Source organism: Perissodus microlepis, chromosome 3 (assembly GCF_051167445.1).
Source record: "Perissodus microlepis isolate ML-2025 ecotype Zambia chromosome 3, ASM5116744v1, whole genome shotgun sequence".
Lineage (NCBI taxonomy): Eukaryota > Metazoa > Chordata > Actinopteri > Cichliformes > Cichlidae > Perissodus > Perissodus microlepis.
The window spans coordinates 31,182,662-31,203,637 of NC_140463.1; the positions used below are offsets into that span (position 1 = coordinate 31,182,662).

General features: G+C 36.1%; 2 protein-coding genes and 1 long non-coding RNA gene across 8 annotated transcripts; 2 read left to right on the forward strand and 1 right to left on the reverse strand.

The window, feature by feature from the left end:
- Positions 1–1,235: 1,235 nt before the first annotated feature.
- On the forward strand, positions 1,236–7,999 carry LOC146391181 (uncharacterized). 2 transcript variants are annotated; one of them, XM_084924035.1, is made up of 11 exons: positions 1,236–1,437; positions 2,122–2,224; positions 2,316–2,437; positions 2,624–2,694; positions 2,866–2,991; positions 4,617–4,712; positions 4,856–4,987; positions 5,079–5,213; positions 5,311–5,348; positions 5,435–5,475; positions 5,559–7,999. In XM_084924035.1, the coding sequence occupies exons 1-11, from the start codon at positions 1,392–1,394 to the stop codon at positions 7,088–7,090; spliced, it is 2,442 nt and encodes an 813-aa protein (XP_084780161.1). In that variant the 5' UTR covers positions 1,236–1,391; the 3' UTR covers positions 7,091–7,999. The 2 variants fall into 2 exon arrangements, with proteins under 2 accessions (XP_084780161.1, XP_084780160.1); XM_084924034.1 differs by lacking the exon at positions 1,236–1,437 and having other exon boundaries at positions 2,061–2,224.
- A 4,961-nt stretch (positions 8,000–12,960) lies between these two features.
- LOC146391182 (ubiquitin carboxyl-terminal hydrolase 50-like) lies at positions 12,961–18,516 on the forward strand. 5 transcript variants are annotated; one of them, XM_084924049.1, is made up of 11 exons: positions 12,961–13,101; positions 13,484–13,534; positions 14,003–14,321; positions 14,574–14,644; positions 14,751–14,873; positions 15,431–15,526; positions 15,686–15,817; positions 15,908–16,042; positions 16,177–16,214; positions 16,604–16,644; positions 16,728–18,516. In XM_084924049.1, exons 4-11 carry the CDS (start codon positions 14,621–14,623, stop codon positions 16,919–16,921), a joined length of 783 nt encoding a protein of 260 aa, XP_084780175.1. In that variant the 5' UTR covers positions 12,961–13,101; positions 13,484–13,534; positions 14,003–14,321; positions 14,574–14,620; the 3' UTR covers positions 16,922–18,516. The 5 variants fall into 5 exon arrangements, with proteins under 5 accessions (XP_084780175.1, XP_084780174.1, XP_084780173.1 ...); XM_084924048.1 differs by having other exon boundaries at positions 12,961–13,534; positions 14,000–14,321; XM_084924047.1 differs by having other exon boundaries at positions 13,484–14,321.
- A 1,386-nt stretch (positions 18,517–19,902) lies between these two features.
- LOC146391183 (uncharacterized) lies at positions 19,903–20,902 on the reverse strand. The gene is made up of 2 exons (XR_014799897.1): positions 20,696–20,902; positions 19,903–20,236 (listed from the first exon to the last, which is right to left on the reverse strand). It is a non-coding gene; the product is annotated as an uncharacterized LOC146391183 (long non-coding RNA).
- Between the last annotated feature and the right edge of the window lie 74 nt (positions 20,903–20,976).

The following is a 20,976-nucleotide window of genomic DNA, read 5'->3' on the forward strand; positions in this document are numbered from 1 at the left end:
ATAGAAACTGAAAATTTAACAGTGTTTCCTGAAAACCCTCTCCTGTCTGATCATTTCCTGATAACATTTGCATTTGCAACAATTGATTACACAGCAGTGGAGAGTAGACTTTATCATAGTAGATGTCTTTCTGAAAGAGCTGTAACTAAGTTTAAGAATATAATCGACCCACTGTTATCATCTTCAATGCCCTGTAGCTGTTCTGCTCTACACAGAGCAGAACAGCTACACAGAGCAGAACAGCTACCTGAACGCTACTCCAACAGATTATCTTGTTAATAACTTTACTTCCTCACTACGTATGACTCTGGATCGTACGTAGTCAGCAGATAACTCGTAAGCTGGAGAGGAAATGGCATGTCACAAATTTAGAGGATCATCATTTAGCCTGGAGAAATAGTTTGTTGCTTTATAAGAAAGCCCTCCGCAAAGCCAGAACATCTTACTATTCGTCACTGATTGAAGAAAATAAGAACAACCCCAGGTTTCTCTTCAGCACTGTAGCCAGGTTGACAAAGAGTCAGAGCACTGTTGAGCCAACCATCCCTTTAACGTTAACTAGTAATGATTTCATGAACTTCTTCACAAATAAAATTTTAATCATTAGATATGCTGCAATAGGCATAGGCTGCTGGGGGAGTTTTTCCTTTGCAGTCACCTTTCTCACTCACTATGTGTTAATAGACCTCTCTGCAGGTACTTTGAATCGTACCTGTTATTAATCTTTGTCTCTCTTTCACAGCATGCTTTTATCCTGTCTTCCTTCTCTCACCCCAACCGGTCTCAGCAGATGGCCGCCGCATATAAATGATTCCATGGATGAAAAGTTATCATTTCAAAGTGACGTAGAGATGAGTGCATTTCACAACACATATTTTCTTATGGTGGTATAATAAATACAATAATATAAGCTGTGTACTGTGTAAAAATGAAATGCATAAGATCCTTTTCTCCCTGCTTCGTTCATTTACCTCATATGCTGTGTTCACTTTCACTTCATTTCAAATAAATTTATTTTGATCTTACACTAATTTCAGATCCTAAACTAAAAATATATTCATAATCTAAAGTGCAGAAGTTCACATGAATTCACGTGTGGTTTTGAGTCAGGACATATTAGGTATTTTCATTCACATCTTTTAATAATCGGGTTAGTTGTCAGTCATCTGGGTGTCTTTTGATAATTTGAAGATTTCCAACATCTCTTGAATGCAACAGGCAAGGCGACCGGAAGAGAAAGCGAAAGTATTCCAGGGCTTTTAAATTCACTTGATCTCCAGGTCGCTGTCTGTTTAGTGGTTGTTTAGCATAACCGCTAATATTAATTTTTTTTTAAGGAGCAGTTTCCTTCAGCAGTGCAGAAGTGAAGTGATCGGAGAACGGCACTGAAAATGAGCGAACAGTACAGACGAATTGTTTACAAAAATACCCCTCAGGGTAAGGTTTCAAAAATATTTAGAGCTTTTTGTTTGTTTTTTGTTTGTTTTTTTAGAAGTTCTATATTTATCTATCCTATAGTGATTTCGATGTTTCCTTTTTGTCTTTTTAGCTCTCGTGTACTTGGAGCGCTGTTTTTATTTTTCGGTTAGCTTTTGTCAACATCGTCATCATCATAAATGTTTAATAGATTAATATAATATAAACATTGCTGAGTCACATATCTCTCTCAGGATTTTTGAAGTAATGTTCAGATTCATTTTCCTAACAAATTTTCTGCACTAGGTGAACTCTAAAGAGAGAGTTTTGTTTGTTTTAAGTTTACCAGTTACTGAGGCCACTATACTCCTGGCATTGCTCCAAGTTGGCCCTGATCTATGGGTCAACGGTTTACAGGCAGTTCTTTTGACTTATTGGCTCCCCGCACTGTAAATTTTGAGACATTATATAAATCGGCATGATCTTTCTCAATCAGCCAATTACAGTGAACAACTGAATTTGACTAGAATTGGCAAATTAGATATTTTACAGTAATATCAACATTGAAAAAAATACCCAGTTAAACTCCTAATGTAGAAATTATAAAATATAAATGGTCTTTTTGTTTGTTTCTCTTTGGTTTTATGATCCAGACGAATGTTTTAAATATATATCTTCTTTGTTTGCACTCTCTCTTCCCATCAGCTAATACGTACCATGGGCTGATAAACCAAGGATCCACATGTTACTTGAACAGTGTGCTGCAGGTGCTGTTCATGACTGAAGACTTCAGAGATGCTGTGACAAGGTTTGTTGTCCAGCTTTAAGCATGATTCTGTATTTATCATATAAAAAGTCTATTGTGCATTTTTAATCACTCATGTTTACTTTCTTTGTAGGAACTCTGAAGAAAATCCTCACACTGAGTTTCTTGATCATCATCTGAAAGCCTTATTTGATGACTTACATAACTATACAGCATATACATATAAAATAACACAGAAGCTGGGCATCGACAACGGTACAGAACAACAAAAACTTCAAACAGTGTAAACTCCTGAGCACTGTATAAGTGTAAAATATGAATATTATTGATCTAATTATTAAATTATTACAACAATGGAAACTTGTAGGGTAAAATTACAAATGTACTTCTGTACAAATGTACTTCTTTTTTTAAAATTTTAATTATATGCATTTATCACAGTGTATGAACAGCGTGATGCTGCAGAGTACTTTGAGAGGGTTTTAAGAATGGCCAGTCCTGATGCATCAAAGGTAAGGTCATTGATGTCAAAGGGTATCTTGATCAAAACATCACTTTTTAATTATGGGGTCTTTGCTTTATAGTATAAAATGAATTTGGATGACTTTTTTTTGAACAAGTGCAACCTAATTAAACCTGAACTAAAATAAAATGAACAGGTTTTTGTGAATTTGTATTTTCAGATCTTCCACGGTCAGTTAGCAAACAAGACCACCTGTTCTAAAGGACATATACAGACTGACGGAGATGCACCGTTTTGGCATCTTCCTCTTTCACTGGTGGATTACTGCAGTAAAGACTACAGTGTGGTAAGGATCTGACAAGCTGCAAACTTCTCTGCATGTTTCTATTCTTAGGACATGACAGCTGTGAGAAAACATTTTGAGCCTACATGTTTTTGTCAGTAAAAAAACAAAACAAAACAAAAAAACCACATATTACATTTTCCTCAGTAAATGATAACTATTTTACTTTCATTTTATCTACTTTTTATCAAATGATTCTATCCACTGCATCAAGTTAACGTTACACTTTATCACTTTGTTAATATTTCAGTACACATTATTCAGTACACATCATTGTTGCATATCTTGAATTTAGATTGATTTGCTATAGATGGGGAGGAGTAATCATGTGATAAATCCTGTAACTACAGTGTTATGAAAATGATACAGTTTCTGAACCACTTTAATTACCATGGCCTACAGTACAGGCCTACAGTACAACTTCAGCATAAATGATTAATTTATGACTGCTTTTTTTTTTCATTTAAAAATACACAATTTGTTTAGTTTTGCTTTTGTATATCATCACATCAAACAATCCATGTGAATAAAGTTCACACTTTCAGCTTTAATTTAAGGGATTAAAATTCAAATCCATACACGTCCCTACATGTAAAGGTACATCTATTGCAGGCCTCGTAAGTGCCAGGAAAACATTTAGCTTTGCTTAAGTGGATTCTGTGCAGCACTTTGTCCTTCCAGGAGTCTAAAGCTGTACTTCAAACTCTGTGTCCCACTGTTTTTTGATATTAGTGAGTGGAAAGGAATCATAATGAAGAATATAGGTATATACCATATATGTCCACCCTTTTGAGTTTTCTGGTTTGTCTAAAGCAGGTAAATGTGCAGTCGGTTTTTCAGCATAGTCATGGTCTCAATGACCTTCACTAATGTGTCTTTGGGTTTCATAATTTAAATTAAATTACAACAATAAGCTATAAATGCAAATATGACAATTTGAATCAACATCAGATAGTATGTCTGCTCACTTCAGAACAAAGAAGCAGGCCTGATCTGGCCAAAGAAAATTCAAACCAGTAAACATATACGCAACTGGTCGTGTTAGTATTCATTTGGACTGCAAAGAAGGAACTGATTTACAAAAGCAAATAAATTAAAATTAAATCAAGCTGACTGACTGACTGACTGACTGACAAGCAAATAAAATTGCTTGTCAGTCAGTTGTCCCAATAATTCTAATACTCTGAAAGTGAGGACCTCTGTCTGAAAAAAGCTGTAATTCTGATACAGGTCATGTATAAAAATACTGAATTAAACCTGAAAGTCTGCACTTCAGTTACACATTCACTGATTTACAATCAGCATACAGAGGCAAAACTACAAAAAAAACAAAACAAAAAAAAAAACTGCAGTGGGATTTTTTTTTTATCAGGTATCTGGTTTGGCTAAAAATTTTGTAAATCAGTTCCTTCTTTGCAGTCCAAATGAATACTAACACGACCAGTTGCGTATATGTTTACTGGTTTGAATTTTCTTTCACTTTTCTCTTAAACAATAGGTCTTAACCTTTGAGGCTTATCTAATAAAGTTAGTAGGTCATGTTTAAAATCTTCCTTTTCAAAGAAACATTCTTCACCTCACTGGTCAGCACATGATTGTTCGAGCTGATTTTAAATAACATTTTTCAGGTGAAGGGCATTGAAGAGTTTTTTAAACCTTCAGATTTCTGTGGAGAAAATCAAATGTACTGTGAGCAGTGTGATGACAAAGTTGATGCTACTATGGTGAGTTCTATTGTTATTCTTTAAGTGCAATTACTAAAACATATTAACATGTATTGGGAACAGACAAACTCCTTGAGGTGACTGTTATTGTGATTTGGTGCTGTATGAATAAAGCTGAACTGAATTGAATGTTTTTCATTCAGACAGATGTAATAAAGCATCATCCAGATGTTTTGTGTCTGATGCTGAAGAGGTTTGAGTTCAACTATAATTACATGTCATACATCAAAATCACCTGTTCAGTGGAGGTTCCCTACACCCTGCAGATACCAGAGGTAAATGTACAGAATATTGTAGTATTTAATCATAATCCATTTTATTTTCTTCAGTCATTCTGATGTTTGCCATTTTTCCTTTGGTAATCAGAGTCAGACATATGAACTGTATGCGTTTGTGGATCATTTTGGGGATCTGAGAGGAGGACATTACAGTGCAACAATCAAGATCCAGGAGGAACACAGAGACAGATGGTATCAGTTTGATGGTACCAGGGTCACAGAGGTAAGACTGATCACTTGTATATTGTTGATACTGTTTACCCATGGAGAGTGGCTAAACAAATCCATCATGTTCTTTTGTATTATTTTTACGTCATCAGCTTGATTATCAGCCATTCCAGCTGGATAACACTGACATGTAAGTTTTTGTACTTCTTATCCTGACAGTACATTATTTTCACTACATGTGAAACATATTTATTACATATCATATTTATCCATTAGGTCCCAGACTGCATATCTTCTGTTTTACAGGAAAAAGAAAGGTAAGAGCAGATACTTTGTTGTGGTTTCTTCAGCTCTTTGGTGCCTGAATGATTTTGTTTCTACTTTGTGGTTCATGCTGCAGATACTGGTATTCCAGAGTCCACAGATGTGTCCATCAGTGAACTACTTACCATGAATAATGAAGATCAGAGACAAGATGGGAAAAATAAGAGAAAGAGAAGGAGAGAAGGGAAGGAGACAGACACCGAGGATAATCCAAAGGCTGCTTGCTTCAGGGAAGCTGAGGGATCACCTGACAACCCCTGTAATGTAGATCCTCTGGAAAAAGAACGAAATGAGGGGAATGGAACCACTGGAAGTGATGACCTGAATCCAGCAGCAGATAAAAATGAAAACGCTAAAGATAAGCAGCCAGAGAAAAACAGCCATGCAGAGCATCCAGCTGACACTGTGGGAGAGAACATCTTTGAACATCAGGAGAATAAAGAAAAAACTGAAAATTATTACAGCCAAAATCCTAATCGTGCTGAGAAGGAGGATGAGAAGAAAACAAAAACAGATTTTCAACATGACACAAAAGGAAAGATTAGTGCTGATAAATCAACAGCAGAGATGTGCTGTGACACATTTCAGGATAAAGAAAAAGTTGATGAAGGAAAAGAAAGCATACTACAAGATGATCAGAGTCATAAACATGGAAAAGGACAGCGTGATACATTAAACATGCAGGACATCAGTGTGACACATTCAAATGATAATGATATTTGCGTAGAGACAGAGATCAGAAATATGAAGGAGGGCAGGAGAGAAAGAAAAAGAAACAATAAAGGGGATCACAGTAAGTTTGGGCAAAACACAGCAGGGGAGGCAAGTTGTGCTGCTAAGACACAGAAAAATGTGGAGGAAGAGATGAAAGTGAAAGAATACAAAGGAAATACTAAACAAATTCAGACCAGAGAAAAATCCCATCTAAGACCAGTGGGACCAGAAATAATAGAAGCACCCAGAGAAAACCAGGATGCTGGTACAAATGAAAAAACAAAAGTGGAGCGTTTTCAACCACAAGCCAGATATGAGATTGGGGGAAGCAAAGAAGGAAGATGTGGTTCACAGAGGTCAGTAAAAGTTCAAATGACTCATGAAGGACATAGGCAGAACCATGATGGTGAAAGTTTTGGGACAAAGATGAAGAAAACAAGAATAGAAAATGTAGAGAAAACCTCACAAGGCAGTGCTAAGAGACGTGTCAAAAATAATGAAGGAAACACAAAAAATGCAATCAAACCTAAAGGATTAACACAAAGCAAGTCAGAGCAGAAGAAAAGGAGAACCAAAAGAGAAGAACGAATTCCGCATGACACAAATTATCCAAAATACACCAAAATTCCCAAACTGGATGATGTAGAAATAGAAGCTGCTGAATCAAGTGCAGACAGCGAGACATGTGGGTGTTGTTCATGGATTGTCGCACTGATAAAGAAAAAAAGAAAAAAAAACAAGACTGGTATTTGTAGTGAGATAGAGTTGAGAGAAACTGTAGAGAAAACCTCACAGTGCAGCTCTGCGAGATTTGTCAAAAATAAAGAAGAAAATATTGAAAATAAGTCTCAGACAAAAAAATGCAATCTAGGCCGGAGGGTCAAAACAAAGTGAGTCAGAGCAGCAGAAAAGAAGACCCAAAAGAGAAGAACAAACTCACCATGACACAAATTATTCAATATACACTGAAACTCTCAAACTGGATGATGAAGAAATAGAAGCGTCTGAATCAAGTCTAGAGAACAAGACGTGGGTGTCGTTCATGGTTTGTCCCATTGATAAATAAAAAAATCAAGAACAGTATTTGTGAAATAATTTTTTAACGATTATTTAATGACAAGTCTCCATTTGTGGTAATTTAACATAAATTATTTATCTTTAATTTAATATTTTATATTTTTTCACCAGAGATCAGTGACATACAGGCCATACACAGAGCTCTTTAGTAACTGTAACTATTTTTTTTTAATCTTGATTTATTTGGAGAATGCAGTATGAGTGTTGCTTCCCATTTTTATCAGTAAGAAGAAAAAATTAAGAAAAGTAAACATACAAACAAACATGAAACATACCAGTATATTTTCATTAAGTTAAACAGGTGTTACAATCACTTGCTTTGAATAAGGATATGAAGATACATTATTTTTGTTATTTGTTGATCTATCATATTTAATTGTGATTTCTATGTTGCTGATTTATTAAAAATGTTGTCTCATTGTTTATTATTTCCTAGTATTGTTTGTAATATCAGTTATTTCATGTGACTGTGCATATTCTTTGGATTTTAGTATAACTGCTATAAATGGTAATCTGAGACAGCAGTTTTGAAGCAAAAATAATATTTCCACTTGCAGCATTTTTTTTATTTTATTGCCACTGAAGGGAACACAGGTAGACATTTTACAATGAAAATAGTGGTTTGTGAAGTCAAAGTTATTGTTTGCAAAAAAAACATTTAGGTTTAGTTAATGGAAAATTTAAATTATCATTAGTTTCTTTATTATTTTTCCAAATTGGTTGTTACTTAACCTTTCAACAAATGTGCAAGTAGCTTATGTTGTCAGTCTTGATTAACTTTTTAATTTTTGTAAAACTTTTTTTAACTCTTTTATGAGGTTTTTTTTTTCTTAGACTTCATTCATATTTGAGATTTATTCTTCATACTTCTGGAGTCTAGTTAATTTGTGTTTACTAACCTGATGCTGATCACATAACCTGATCAGGAGCAGTTTCTGTTCAGAGTTTCAGTTTCAAATTGACTTTAAGTACCACATTTTAACTGATTTTTTTATTTACAGCATTTTTAACTGTAATATAGATTCTCTACCAACATCACAAATGGACCACAGCTATAAAATTACAACTCTGCAAATGGTTCATTGTGTTGTCATTGGAATTTGCATGTGTTGACTTGGTGAGACAGAAAATGTATAAATGTTTTTGCTCTTGATTCTAATCTGCTGCTTTCTCTTTTGTTCTGCTGGAATTGCAGCTACTGAAACACAGAACGGACACCAACAAAACCTGTTGAGTTAATAAAATTTATTTATTATTTTTATTTATTATTTTATTTATAATTTTACTTTTACTGAAATGATACATTTTCCAAGTTTTTAAGTTTTACTACTACTACAAAAGACTATCCCCCCTAATAGTCAGGAGAAAAACATTTTCATTTTTTCTCTAACATGCAGACATTTTTGCCCACGAAACATCTTTAACTACAACCACAAATAACATTTACTTGAGCAGCCTGAATTTTTTAGCTATTATTTTTGAGTTGGCTTAGTTTAATTTTGGGCTTAACCCGGTTTCAGTTGACAATAACCTACTATTATCTAATATTCATCTGATCAAGGAGTGTTTATCAGCAATACGCGTCTCATTTAAAGTAAATATGCATATCCTGTGGTGGGCAACTTAAAGCCTTTATCCAAAGCTGTACTAAATATCAATTGTACACAAAATGTGAATATATCAAATGGTAATGAGAACCTGCCATAATGCACCATGCGGCTTGTTGTAAGTACCGGTGAGAAACTGAAAGATAGAGTGTAGGTATAAATATGGGTATAAATAAATACTTTTAGCAGCAAAGGGCATGATGCCAGCATTGATAAAGTGACAGTGTCAGTAAGTGTCAGTAGTGATTAAGGTGCTACAATAGCAGTTCCTGTCCATTTATGTATTGAGGAGTCTCACAGCTTCTGGAATGAAGCTGTTTCTCAGTCTGGTTATTTAATGCTCCTCAGCCTCCTGCCTGAGGGGAGCGGGACGAAGAGTGTGTGTGCTGGGTGAGTAATGAGTGTGCGCTCACCCAGGTGGCCCTCTATGTGCCCTCTATGTGCTCACCCAGCACATAGAGGGCCACCTGTATCCTTCATGATACAGGTGGCCCTCTTCCTGCATCTGGAGGTGTATATGTATGTGACGGTTGGGAGGCTGCCACCGACCACTCTCTGAGCAGCCTTCACCACCCTCTGTAGAGCTTTCCTCTCTGCCGCAGTGCAGTTTCCGTGCCACACATTGATGCCAGAGCACAGAACACTCTCCACCGCACATCTGTAGAAGGACATGAGGACTGAGCTCTCAAGTCCCGCACGCCTCAACCTCCTCAGGAAGTAGAGCCTCTGGTGAGCCTTCCTGATCAGGCTGGAAGTGTTGTTTTTTCAGGTGAGGTTGTTATCTAGGTACATACCCAGGTCTTCCTCTCCTGAAGTCCACAATCATCTCCTTCTTCTTTTTCTCATTTCAGCAGAGATTGTTTTTCCTGCACCAGTCCTCTAAGTGTTCCACCTCCTTCCTGTAGTCAGTCTCATCATTGTTTGTGATGCAACCAACCACAGCTGTGTCATCCGCAAACTTTACAATATGACAGCCTGGATGGATGGGTGAGCAGTCATATGTAAGCAGCGTGAACAGGAGGGGACTTAGCAAACAGCCCTGAGGGGAGCCAGTGCTGAGGACTATAGAAGATGAGGAGACGTTGTGGGTCCTCACGGACTGCGGCCTGTTGGTCAGGAAGTCCAGAACCCAGTTACAAAGAGAGGAGCTCAGTCCCAGAGTCAGTAATTTGTCAACAAGTGTCTGTGGGGTGATTGTGTTGAAAGCGGATGAGAAGTCCACGAAGAGCAGACGGACGTAGGAATTCTTCTGCTCCAGGTGGGTGAGTGTTGTGTGAACCACAGAAGAGATGGCATCTTCTGTGGCTTGATTCTTCCGGTAGGCGTACTGGTGTGGGTCAGAAGTGACACTGGTGGTGGCTTTGATGTGGGCCACAATCAGCCTCTCAAAGCATTTTGTGACGATCTGCGTGAGGGCTACTGGCCGATAGTCATTCAGACCTGTCACAGCAGAGCTCTTGAGGACTGGAATGATGGTAGCGGTTTTCATACAGGTGGGGACAACTGCCTGGGTGAGGGAGGAGTTGTCTGTCAGGACCTCAGAGAGCTGATCAGCGCAGTTCCTCAAGAACCACCCGGGGATGTTATGTGGGCCGACAGCTTTTCGGGGGTTAATCCTCTTGAGGGTCCTCCTCACTTCAAAGCAGCTACTAAAGCAGTTATATGCACTTGTTATGTTATCTATCAGAATCAGAATCAAAATACTTTAGTAATCCCTAAGGAAATTATGTGTATATCTATATATATATCTATATATATATATATATATATATATAGATATACATACACTTTATCTACCAATAACACCACGAGCTGAATGGATCGTTGTCAAACTACCTACAGAGTACCTAGGTTGACTAATCATATTACCTCAACAATAATTGTTAGAGCCCAACATTAAAGTTGAGACATAATAAAACATTAACATTTAAGCATAGCCCTTCCACTTCGGGAGGAGTGTGCTCTCTGAAAGTTGCTGTTTAAGTTTGTTTTTATACTGTTCATTAAACATGACTACTTCTAGTAATTACCACACGGTGACTGGTCAAATGACCTAAAGATTGAAGGGAAAAAAAATAAAACTGTCTATTGAAATGCCATGATACTGTGATAAACACTTGATGTTGTTATGACCCCTCCCTCTGTGATTTGTGTAGGAGGCAGACATAGGGGAAGAAGCTGGTCCAAAGACACACTCATAAACTGAGCTGATTGATAAGACAGTTTTATTCTTTTTTTTTTCTTCATCCCTGCAGCCAGGTGGACGTCTGGTTTGTTTTAGGAAATAACCAGCATGTCATTCCAGTAAATTAAGTTGCAGATTGTAAAACAATTCAAAATCAGCTACACTTGTATAAACTACAAAAGTAAAATGCTGTGTATTTATGTATTTTTGCTTTAATATTTTTTCCTTTTTTGTTTAAGGCACGTCTTTAATACACTTTACTAATCTTTGTGCTGTACTGGAACTGGTAAGGATACAATTACTCCAAAACAGCCTTATATACATTATATACTGTAGAGCTTCAAGAATATAAAGCAATGACAACATGACAGGAAATGGAGGGAGAAATGATGACGCTGCTATAACCAAGACTGACTATGTTTTTGTCACGCAGTACTTCGCATGTCTATAAAACTTTCCAATGAAACATGAGTTGAACTTCAACTTCTTTATCAGCAGAGCGATGTCTCAAAACATATAATCTGTGATAAGCTTTCTTGTTTTGGTAATCTCAAGCTCTAAAGCAATATACACCTCTCTCAAATGTGGGTCAAAGTTTGATAAATCTTTCCTGATCTGTAATATGATGAAACGTATGTGTAAGTATTACATTTGCAACATGGAAGCAAATTCAGATCATTTAAAATGACCTATAAAAACACTGTGTATCGCACTTCATAAGCAGAGTATTACTTTCTACCTTTCTGCCAAAACTCAAACAGAAAGCTGCAGGTAAGCCCTGTTTGCTTAGCTCTTCATATGAGCTGGCCCGGCTCTGCCCAGTGAGTCATTAAATAATATACTGTGTCTTTGTGCTTCTGGGAAACATTTCTTGACTGTATCAGTAACTTCCTGGAGTGTTTACACTGCTGTTTTTGGTAAGAGCTATGCTTACTCTGGTGTATTTTCTTCCCCTTTCTTTTAGCCTATGTGCTAATAAGCATTATTTCCAAATGAACTATTCAGGCTTAACATGTCTAAAAATGTGATAACAACTCAAACAAACCTTTTTGCAGCATCTTTGATAATGTGACACACCTGAAGCTGTTCAGTGGCACTACAGTCTAAAAACACAACAAGGATATAAGGAACACAACTGCAACATCATAAATCTCACATAAGAGTGAACCACATGTTTTAACAGTGGTCTTTTACACCACTGACCTGCAACAGGAAGCTTTCTTAGCTTCTTTGTGAACATTGCACCAAAGTCTGGATTTAAGCTGATGTCCCATGATTAATGTTGTATTTTCATATCTTAGCTTTGGTTTCAAATGTATGGATTCATCCTGTCCTTGTGATACACTGGCACCTTTCCACTGTGGCCAAATTGTATAAAATAGTAAAAAATAAATAATTAATATAAATAATAAATAAATTTTCTCCGTTACAAAATTAATCAGAATCCTAAGATTCTTTGACACAAAAAACATCCACAGCACACTGTGTTTTCTTTATCCCCACTGCCCTCACAGTGGTGCCATTTGAAAGCATTTCCACAAGCTAAGTGATGTGCCTGACAGAAACTCTCTAAAAATGACTTCTAGTGCAAAGACAAATTTAAAAAAAGGAAACAGTATCCAAACTCTTGTATAGGCTTTAATGGTAGTTATCCTTTAATAGTCACTGTTTGAAAAATACAGTTTGTGATGTTGCATAAAATAAGTCTCTGTTTTACTGAATGTTTCATCTTTGAATAAATGTGCAGATATTTGGTCTTATCTGATGAATTCACCACAAAAATACTATTCCGGGCACACATTGAATGCAACACTAAGGTGTAGCAGAAGTTACTATTCCCAGCAAACGTTGAATGCAACACAAAGGTGTAGCAGAAGTGAAAGAGAAAGCGCTGCTGGTGTTTTAAACTGCGCAGGACATAGAGATATTATAATACTAGCATATTCTATAAACTAAATGCTTTTATTACCAAATATCTGAAAAAATATTAGATTGATATCTTTAATATATCTAAAATATCCCCGTTACCTTTGAAGGTATGTTTGAATCTTTTGTTTTTGTGTTCTTATGTATTCCATTTGAAAATAATTGCGTTTGTTTTCTCGTCGGAAGTCATTAAATACAGCTTAGAAAAGCAGCGTGTTGTAGGAGGAATATAGTTTACTGAAAGTGTCTTCTATTCATGATGTTACTGAAAGCCTTTCAGGACCTGTGGATTTTAGCACCTCATGTACGAAAATATGGGCCTTTGTTATCCTGCTAGATACAGTGGGAGGAATATTTGTGGTAGTTTTATTTTGATAGAACACATACACGCATTACATAAGTTATTATTATTATTATTGTTGTTGTTGTTGTCATTGTTGTTGTTGTTTTTAAGTAAATACTGACTGGTTTATAGACTGAATTCTTTTGCAGCTCTCACCGAATAGAAGTGACTGAAAATGTCTTTGTTAGAGAGAACTCTAGGTAAGATCTGATCAGATGCCAGTTGTTTTTCGGTTTTTTGGTTTTTTTGCACACATATATTTAACATCTATGTCTATTGTTTTTACATGACTTTCAATAACCGGCCCTTACAGGTAGAAACATTTCTCTCAGCCACATCAGGTTTAGTGTCTGCTTTTCACACTGTTTTCTAGCATCACTACTATAACGAAGACGGTGTCTCTGGACTTCTTCCATTTAAAATAAGAATTTTACTGACAACCTTGAGCTTAATGGTTCAGTTTGAATATTTTTGTAAATTCTTATTGTTTTATTAATGTATTAATTTATTAGACTGGCAAAGAGGTCACCTTTTTATCTATTTAAAATCAAAAGTGCAGTTTAACACTGCACAGGGTTTTTGACTATTTTAGTCTGTTTTAGTTTATGATCCACACTTATTATTTGCTCATAGTTCTGAAATTTACATGATCAGTCTCCTCCCAGCAGCTAACAGGTACCATGGACTGATAAACCAGGGAGTGACAGATTGCTTGAACAGTGTGCTGCAGGTGCTGTTCATGACCGAGGACTTCAGAGAGGCTGTGACAAGGCTTGTTACTGCCCAGCTTTAAATGTGATCTTGTATTTATCATATATGAAGTCTATTGTGCATTTTTAATTACTCATATTTTCCTTCTGTGTAGGTACTCTGGAGGAAATCCTCACACTGTGTTTCTTGATCATCATCTTAAAGTTTTATTTGATGACTTACAGAGACACACAGCATACACATATAAAATAACTCAGAAGCTGGGCATCTATAATGGTACAGTATGTTAACACACAAAACAGCACAACCTTTGAATTGTTTGAAGAGTCTAATTGAGAAAGTAATTAATTTACATGACGTTTTGAGGTAAAATCTTCTGATGTGATCTGTATCCTGTGCAGTTTTTTAATGTAATTTAATAGTTCAACTTGTTTAAATTGTTTGACTGGATAATTCTAAAACAAAAACATTTTTATTTAATAAATGAATCGTTTTGTTGAAAGCATCCACATTGATTTCCTCACCCAGTGTATGAACAGCATGATGCTGCAGAGTATTTTGAGAGGGTTTTAAGAATGACCAGTCCGGATGCATCAAAGGTAGAGACTGTTCTCCTTTTGGTTGACTTGTTGCAAAAGTTAGCCTATCAATATGAAAGCTGGGTGAAAATATCACTTACCAACAAGTATTTGTACTTTTTTTCAGATCTTCCACGGTCAGTTAGTAAACAAGACCACCTGCTCTAAAGGTCATATACAGACTGACAGAGATGCACCATTTTGGCATCTTCCTCTTTCACTGATTGATTCCTGCAGTGACTACAGTGTGGTAAGTCAGATAGAGATGTGCAATACATGATAGTTTTTCTCCATATTTACCTTCAGATCTTGAGTAAAAGTCTACAACTGTGTCTTGAAAACTAGATGTCCACATTTCAGTCAGAGACCAGGACAGGGAAGTAATTTTAACATTAACATGATATATTTTAGAGATGTATAAACTGAGATGTACTGGGAGAGACCAATCTGTCTAAAATTTTAAGCTCATCATGAAAAAAAACTTACTGAGAACAAAACTGAGGCTACAACTTTAAATTGTGGCTAAAGTTTTCACATAAGATTCACGTATGACAACAGAAGGACCCAAAGCACTGAAACTGAAGCAACACAACATGAGTTTTGAGACTGTATTCAAAAACGTCTAGAGTAAGTCTATCTGATGACAACTGCTAATAATGCATTTACATTTTTACGTTAAATAAGTTAGTGTATTGAAAACCTTCCTCCTTGAGAAAACATTTGCCAGCACTTCACAATCACACCCTTTATGCTGGTCAGCTCATCTTTGGCAGAGATGATTTTAAATAACACGAGTGTATTTTTCAGGTGAAGGGCATTGAAGAATTTTTTAAACCTTCAGATTTCTGTGGAGAAAATCAGATTTACTGTGATCAGTGTGATGACAAAGTTGATTCCACAATGGTGAGAATATTTTTTTTAGGTTTATGATTCTTTAAATAGAATTAGAAACAGATATTAACACATTTTGGGAACAGACAAGCACCTTGAGGCAACTGTTGCTGCGATTTTGTGATAAATAAATAAAACTGAACTGAATTGAATTGAATATTTTTCATTCAGACAGATGTAATAAAGCATCATCCAGATGTTTTGTGTCTGATGCTGAAGAGGTTTGAGTTCAACTATAATCACATGTCATATGTCAAAATCACCTGTTCTGTGGAGGTTCCCTACACCCTGCAGATACCAGAGGTAAATGTACAGAATATTTTAATATTTAATCAGAATTTATTTCATTTCTTCAGTCATTCTGATGTTTGCCATTTTTCCTTTGGTAATCAGAGTCAGACATATGAACTGTATGCATTTGTGGATCATTTTGGTGATCTGAGAGGAGGACATTACGCCGCAACAATCAAGATCCAGGAGGAACATGGAGACAGATGGTATCAGTTTGATGATACCAGGGTCACAGAGGTAAGACTGATCACTTATGATCATTTATTGTTAATACTGAAACATGTTACACAATCACTGTGTTATAAACCTACATAACACAGTGGCAAAACAAATCCATCATGTCATACTTTATTATTTTTTTACATCATCAGCTTGATTATAAGCCATTCCAGCTGGATAACACTGAGAGGTAAGTGTTTGTGCTTCTTATCTCCACTGTACATTATTTTCCATTATTTTCTTAATTTTTCACATGAGTATTCATTAAACATGCCTTTAATACACTTTTCACAGATATGCTGTGCTACATGTTAAAATGTCATATCACACTATAATCACAGCTGCAGATTGTTTCTGCGTTTTATTCAACTGTATCCCCAAACTCTCCTGTGCAAAAGCAATAATAAAATTAATGATAAAAATATAAACAGATAGGTGTATCTTTAAATATTTACACTGTTAGAAAAAATATATTCACACAGAGACACATATAATTATATAGTACAGTAATATTAGTGTTAAATAAACAAACAATTAAAACAAATGTTATATTTATTACATATCATATTTGTCCATTAGGTCCCAGACTGCATATCTTCTGTTTTACAGGAAAAAGAAAGGTAAGAGCAGATACTTTGTTGTGGTTTCTTCAGCTCTTTGGTGCCTGAATGATTTTGTTTCTACTTTGTGGTTCATGCTGCAGATACTGGTATTCCAGAGTCCACAGATGTGTTCACCAGTGAACTACTTACCATCAATAATGAAGATCAGAGACAAGATGGGAAAAATAAGAGAAAGAGAAGGAGAGAGGGGGAAGAGACAGACACCGAAGGTTATCCAGAGGCTGCTTGCTGCAGAGAAGCAGATGGATCATGTGGCTCATCCTCTGGACAATGAAGCAAATGAGGACAATAGAAGCACTGGATGTGATGACCTATATCATAAAAATATAGGATTGTTGTTTTAAATATGTGATGATCTAAACAAAAAACATGTGATGATATTAATAGAATTAATAGATAATAAAACATATAGATGAAAAGGCTAAAGATAAACAGTCAGAGAGAAAAAGCCATGCAGAGCATCCAGCTGACACTGTTAGAGAGAACATATGTGAACATCAGGAGAATAAAGAAAAAACTGAAAATTATTACAGCCCTTGTCCTAATCATGCTGAGGAGGAGGAGGAGGAGGAGGAGGAGGAGAAAACAAGAACCGATTTTCAACATGACACAAAAAGAAAGATTATTGGTGATAAACCAATAGCAGAGATGTACTGTGACACATTTCAGGATAAAGATAAAGTTGATGATAGAAAAGAAAACATACTACAAGATGATCAGCGTCATAAACATGGAAACAGACACAGTGATACACTGAACATACAGGAGATGAATAATGTCAGTGAATGTTAGCATGAAGAGTCACTGAAACCACTAAGATAAAGCTAAGTAGCCACAGTAGAGACAAAGAAAATTATTTATGGCACAGATTGAACGAGGTGCTGAAAACACCTCCTCCTCATAGATTTTGATCCAACCTGACATGAAAGCATCATACAGTTGCTGCAGATTTGTTAGGTTCGGGCAGGCTATGGTGTTTAAATGATACTCACTTGGTACTAAGGGGCCAAAGGTGTGACAAGAAAATATTCCCCACACCAGCAGCCTGAACCATTGATATCAGGCAGGGTGGATCCATGCTTTCATGTTGTTTCTGACTCTACTGTCTGAATGTCACAGCATAAATTGAGATTCATCAGACCAGGCAATGCTTTTTCAATCTTCTGCTGCCCAGTTTTGATGGGCCTGTGTGACCTGCAGCCTGAAATGCCAAAATGCATTAAGTTGCTCACATGTGACTGGTTGACTGGAAAGCTAAACTACTGTGCAGTTGAACAAGTGTAGCTAATGATGTGGCAAGTCTTTTGTTCATAGGTGTTTCTCCCCACACCTTCTTTTACTGCTTCAGCCTCAGCTGAGATCATATCATGTCAGAGAATTTGTTGTACCAGGAAACGTGTCTTTAAAACTATAAATACCTCTGCCTGTAACCCTGTGATTCAGCCTGATAATATCTTACAGGATTATTTTTTTATTTTCAGTAACAAAGTCTTATTTAGAAAATCTTTTTTGGTTTTCAGGTGGTTAAGGAATTTATTTTTCATTGTTTGATAGCCTCTGACCTTAAACTGGATACGTTTTTAAGAAGATAGTGGATTTTTATATGTCTTATAAAAGTTGATTCTGTTCATCTGGATGTAATGTTTCGTCACTTGGATGAGTGATGAAACGTTTCTCCCACTGAAAACGCTACGTCCAGATTAACAGAATCAACTTTTGGGCATTTACTTACCTGGATTACACCTAGATTTTTATATGCTTTCAGCTTCTTTGCAGCAATAAAAGGTCATGTGACCACAGAATAACAATATTTTTTAACTATTTCTGCTAACAGTCCAGCTTTATTTGTCAAATAATGGGTTTATTGTACTGCAGTTGAAGTAAACCTTTGCCCTTTGTGGTATTGCTGTCTGTGTGAAGTTCCTTATTCACGACTCACAGCTTGGATTAACAGATTACTTCGAAACACTTTTTTATTAAGACAAACAGGATGTGAAGCAACAGGTTGCCATGGACACATACCAAACACCACAGTTAGGTAATTTCTCTCTTTTTTCTTTTTTTTTTTTTCAGGCAAAATGTCTTGCTCACATAATCCTCATAAACTCTCAAAGTACTCAACAGTGTCACACGTGTCTTCCACTGGATGGTTAAATATGTTTGTCCACCCCACTGTAACTTTAAAGAAAACTGATAAAGGTTTTCTGGCAAAAAGTTCACAAGCTTCATCTTTACTCCTTCAAACATACTTCTTTTTTTGTGGCCAAATAATTCAATCTTTGTCTCATTTGACCATAAATCTGTTTTCCAGATGGGATTTGGCTTGAAATGTGAGCAGCTGCAAATTTCAGTCGAACTTGAAGGTGCTGATTATGGAGCAGTGGCTTCGTTCTTGCTCAGCAGTCTCACAGTCCATAGAGACGTATAACTGTCTTCACTATGGACAGTAAAACTGGTGTTCCAGCAGTTATACATCAATGGCATGCTTGAGGCTTGATGGTTCCTGGGTTTTTCTTGAAAATGATACCCAGCTTCCTCTCATTTGAGGATGACAATTTGAGTCTTCCACAGGACCTTGGCAAAGTAAGTATGTAATACTGCATACTTATGTTCATGTTGTTTGAACTAAAGCTCTTGGAATCTGCTGACTTCAAGACGCTTTTCCAATATGTGTAAATCTGCAGTCCTGTAGTCTTAAGGGATAATTTCAGTTCTTTATTTTGAGTTAGATCACTACCTCTTTGTTAACTTTGTGGGATCTATGATAGTCTGTGCTCAGACTCAGTCTCAAGAGTCAGAGAACCTGCAGCTGGATCTTCAGCAAATACAATATTTATGAAAAGACACCAGTGACAAGCTTTTGATTTACTGTTGAATATTCTTTGTGAATGTGTTGTAACAGCTGAAAAAATTATTGGAGATGAAGCATTAAGAGAGAACGTGTCTATTAAACTTAACTGAAACTAAACTTAGAACTAGCACCAACTATGTAAACCATTTTAGAGAACTGAAATTAAAAAATGGATTTAAGATCATATTTATACAATATTTTGTACCTATAGCTAAAATAGGAAACGTGAAAATCAAAAAGTGTGCCAATTTCCTTAAAATACTCAAAGCAAGTATACAGAAGCTTTAAGTATTTTATGGCTGTTTAAACTACTGTGAGACTATTGTGGTAACTGAAAAAAACATTTAAATAAAGATTAAATACTAATTAAAAATAATCAAAAATACAACGAAAGTAACTGGAAAAATGTTTTATTTCATAGAACAACACAGACTTGTGTTGCATTTGGAATAAAGGATGATCAATTAAACAATCATTGTCATTAAACAGTAAAACAGCATATTAAGTGAACCATTTACATTGCATGTAAACAGTGTCAAGAAGTTTTATGAAGCATCACAGAAAGTAGCAGCAGTAGTGGTAGGACAGGTGGAGATGATCTTAGTCAAGCTTTCAGTCCTCCAGGAACCTTCATCACCATGTGGAGGACAGACATGTGCTGGATTCCATATTCAGACAGAAGGGTGTCGTCTCCATCCAGCATTTTATCTGTGAATATCAGGCGCAGAGCCTCCTCTCCTGCACACACACACACACTAGATTTATCATATTGATTCAATGTATATAAGATTTAAGAAAATATTGTTTCCCCTCATGGTCCATGAAAAGAACCCTCTTTATTTCTATTTATTTTTTCTCTAAGTGCTTTAACATTTTTGCCCTTGAAACTCTTTATCTACAAATAATTACATGAACTTGAGCATTCTGATGTAGAGTTTTCACTAATTGTTCTAGGGCTCGCTTACTTTCATTTTGGACTTCACTATTTACTTGACTATTTACTCCAGTCAGTTTCTATTGACTGGAGTCAGTTTCTATTATTTATTATCGCCACTTCCTTACTTTCACTTCAAGCTGCTGACTGTTTTACTTTAGGATTAGAACTTTATATAAATATTCTCATTACAGTAAATATGCCTTTGAATTAATCAGCAACATAAAAGCATACATACACTGTTTTATTATCTGCTGTCTTACCTGCGGTCTCCGGAAGCTTCTGTGCCAATTTTTCCTTGAGCTGTTTCACGGTCATGCTCTTAAACTGCTCCTCGGTGTTGCACAGGTCCAACATCATCTTCTGCCCCCTTAGTCCATGAACAACAACCTGGTAGATTTTTCCCATTTTGCGCTTAAGTGCGACTTGTTGCGCTCCCAAAGTCTGTCACTGATATGTCAGTGCGAACAACTGTTTGACGTCAGAGAGCAGATAAATTCTTTCACTTTCGCTCAGAATTCTTCAGCTTCTAATTATTTTTATT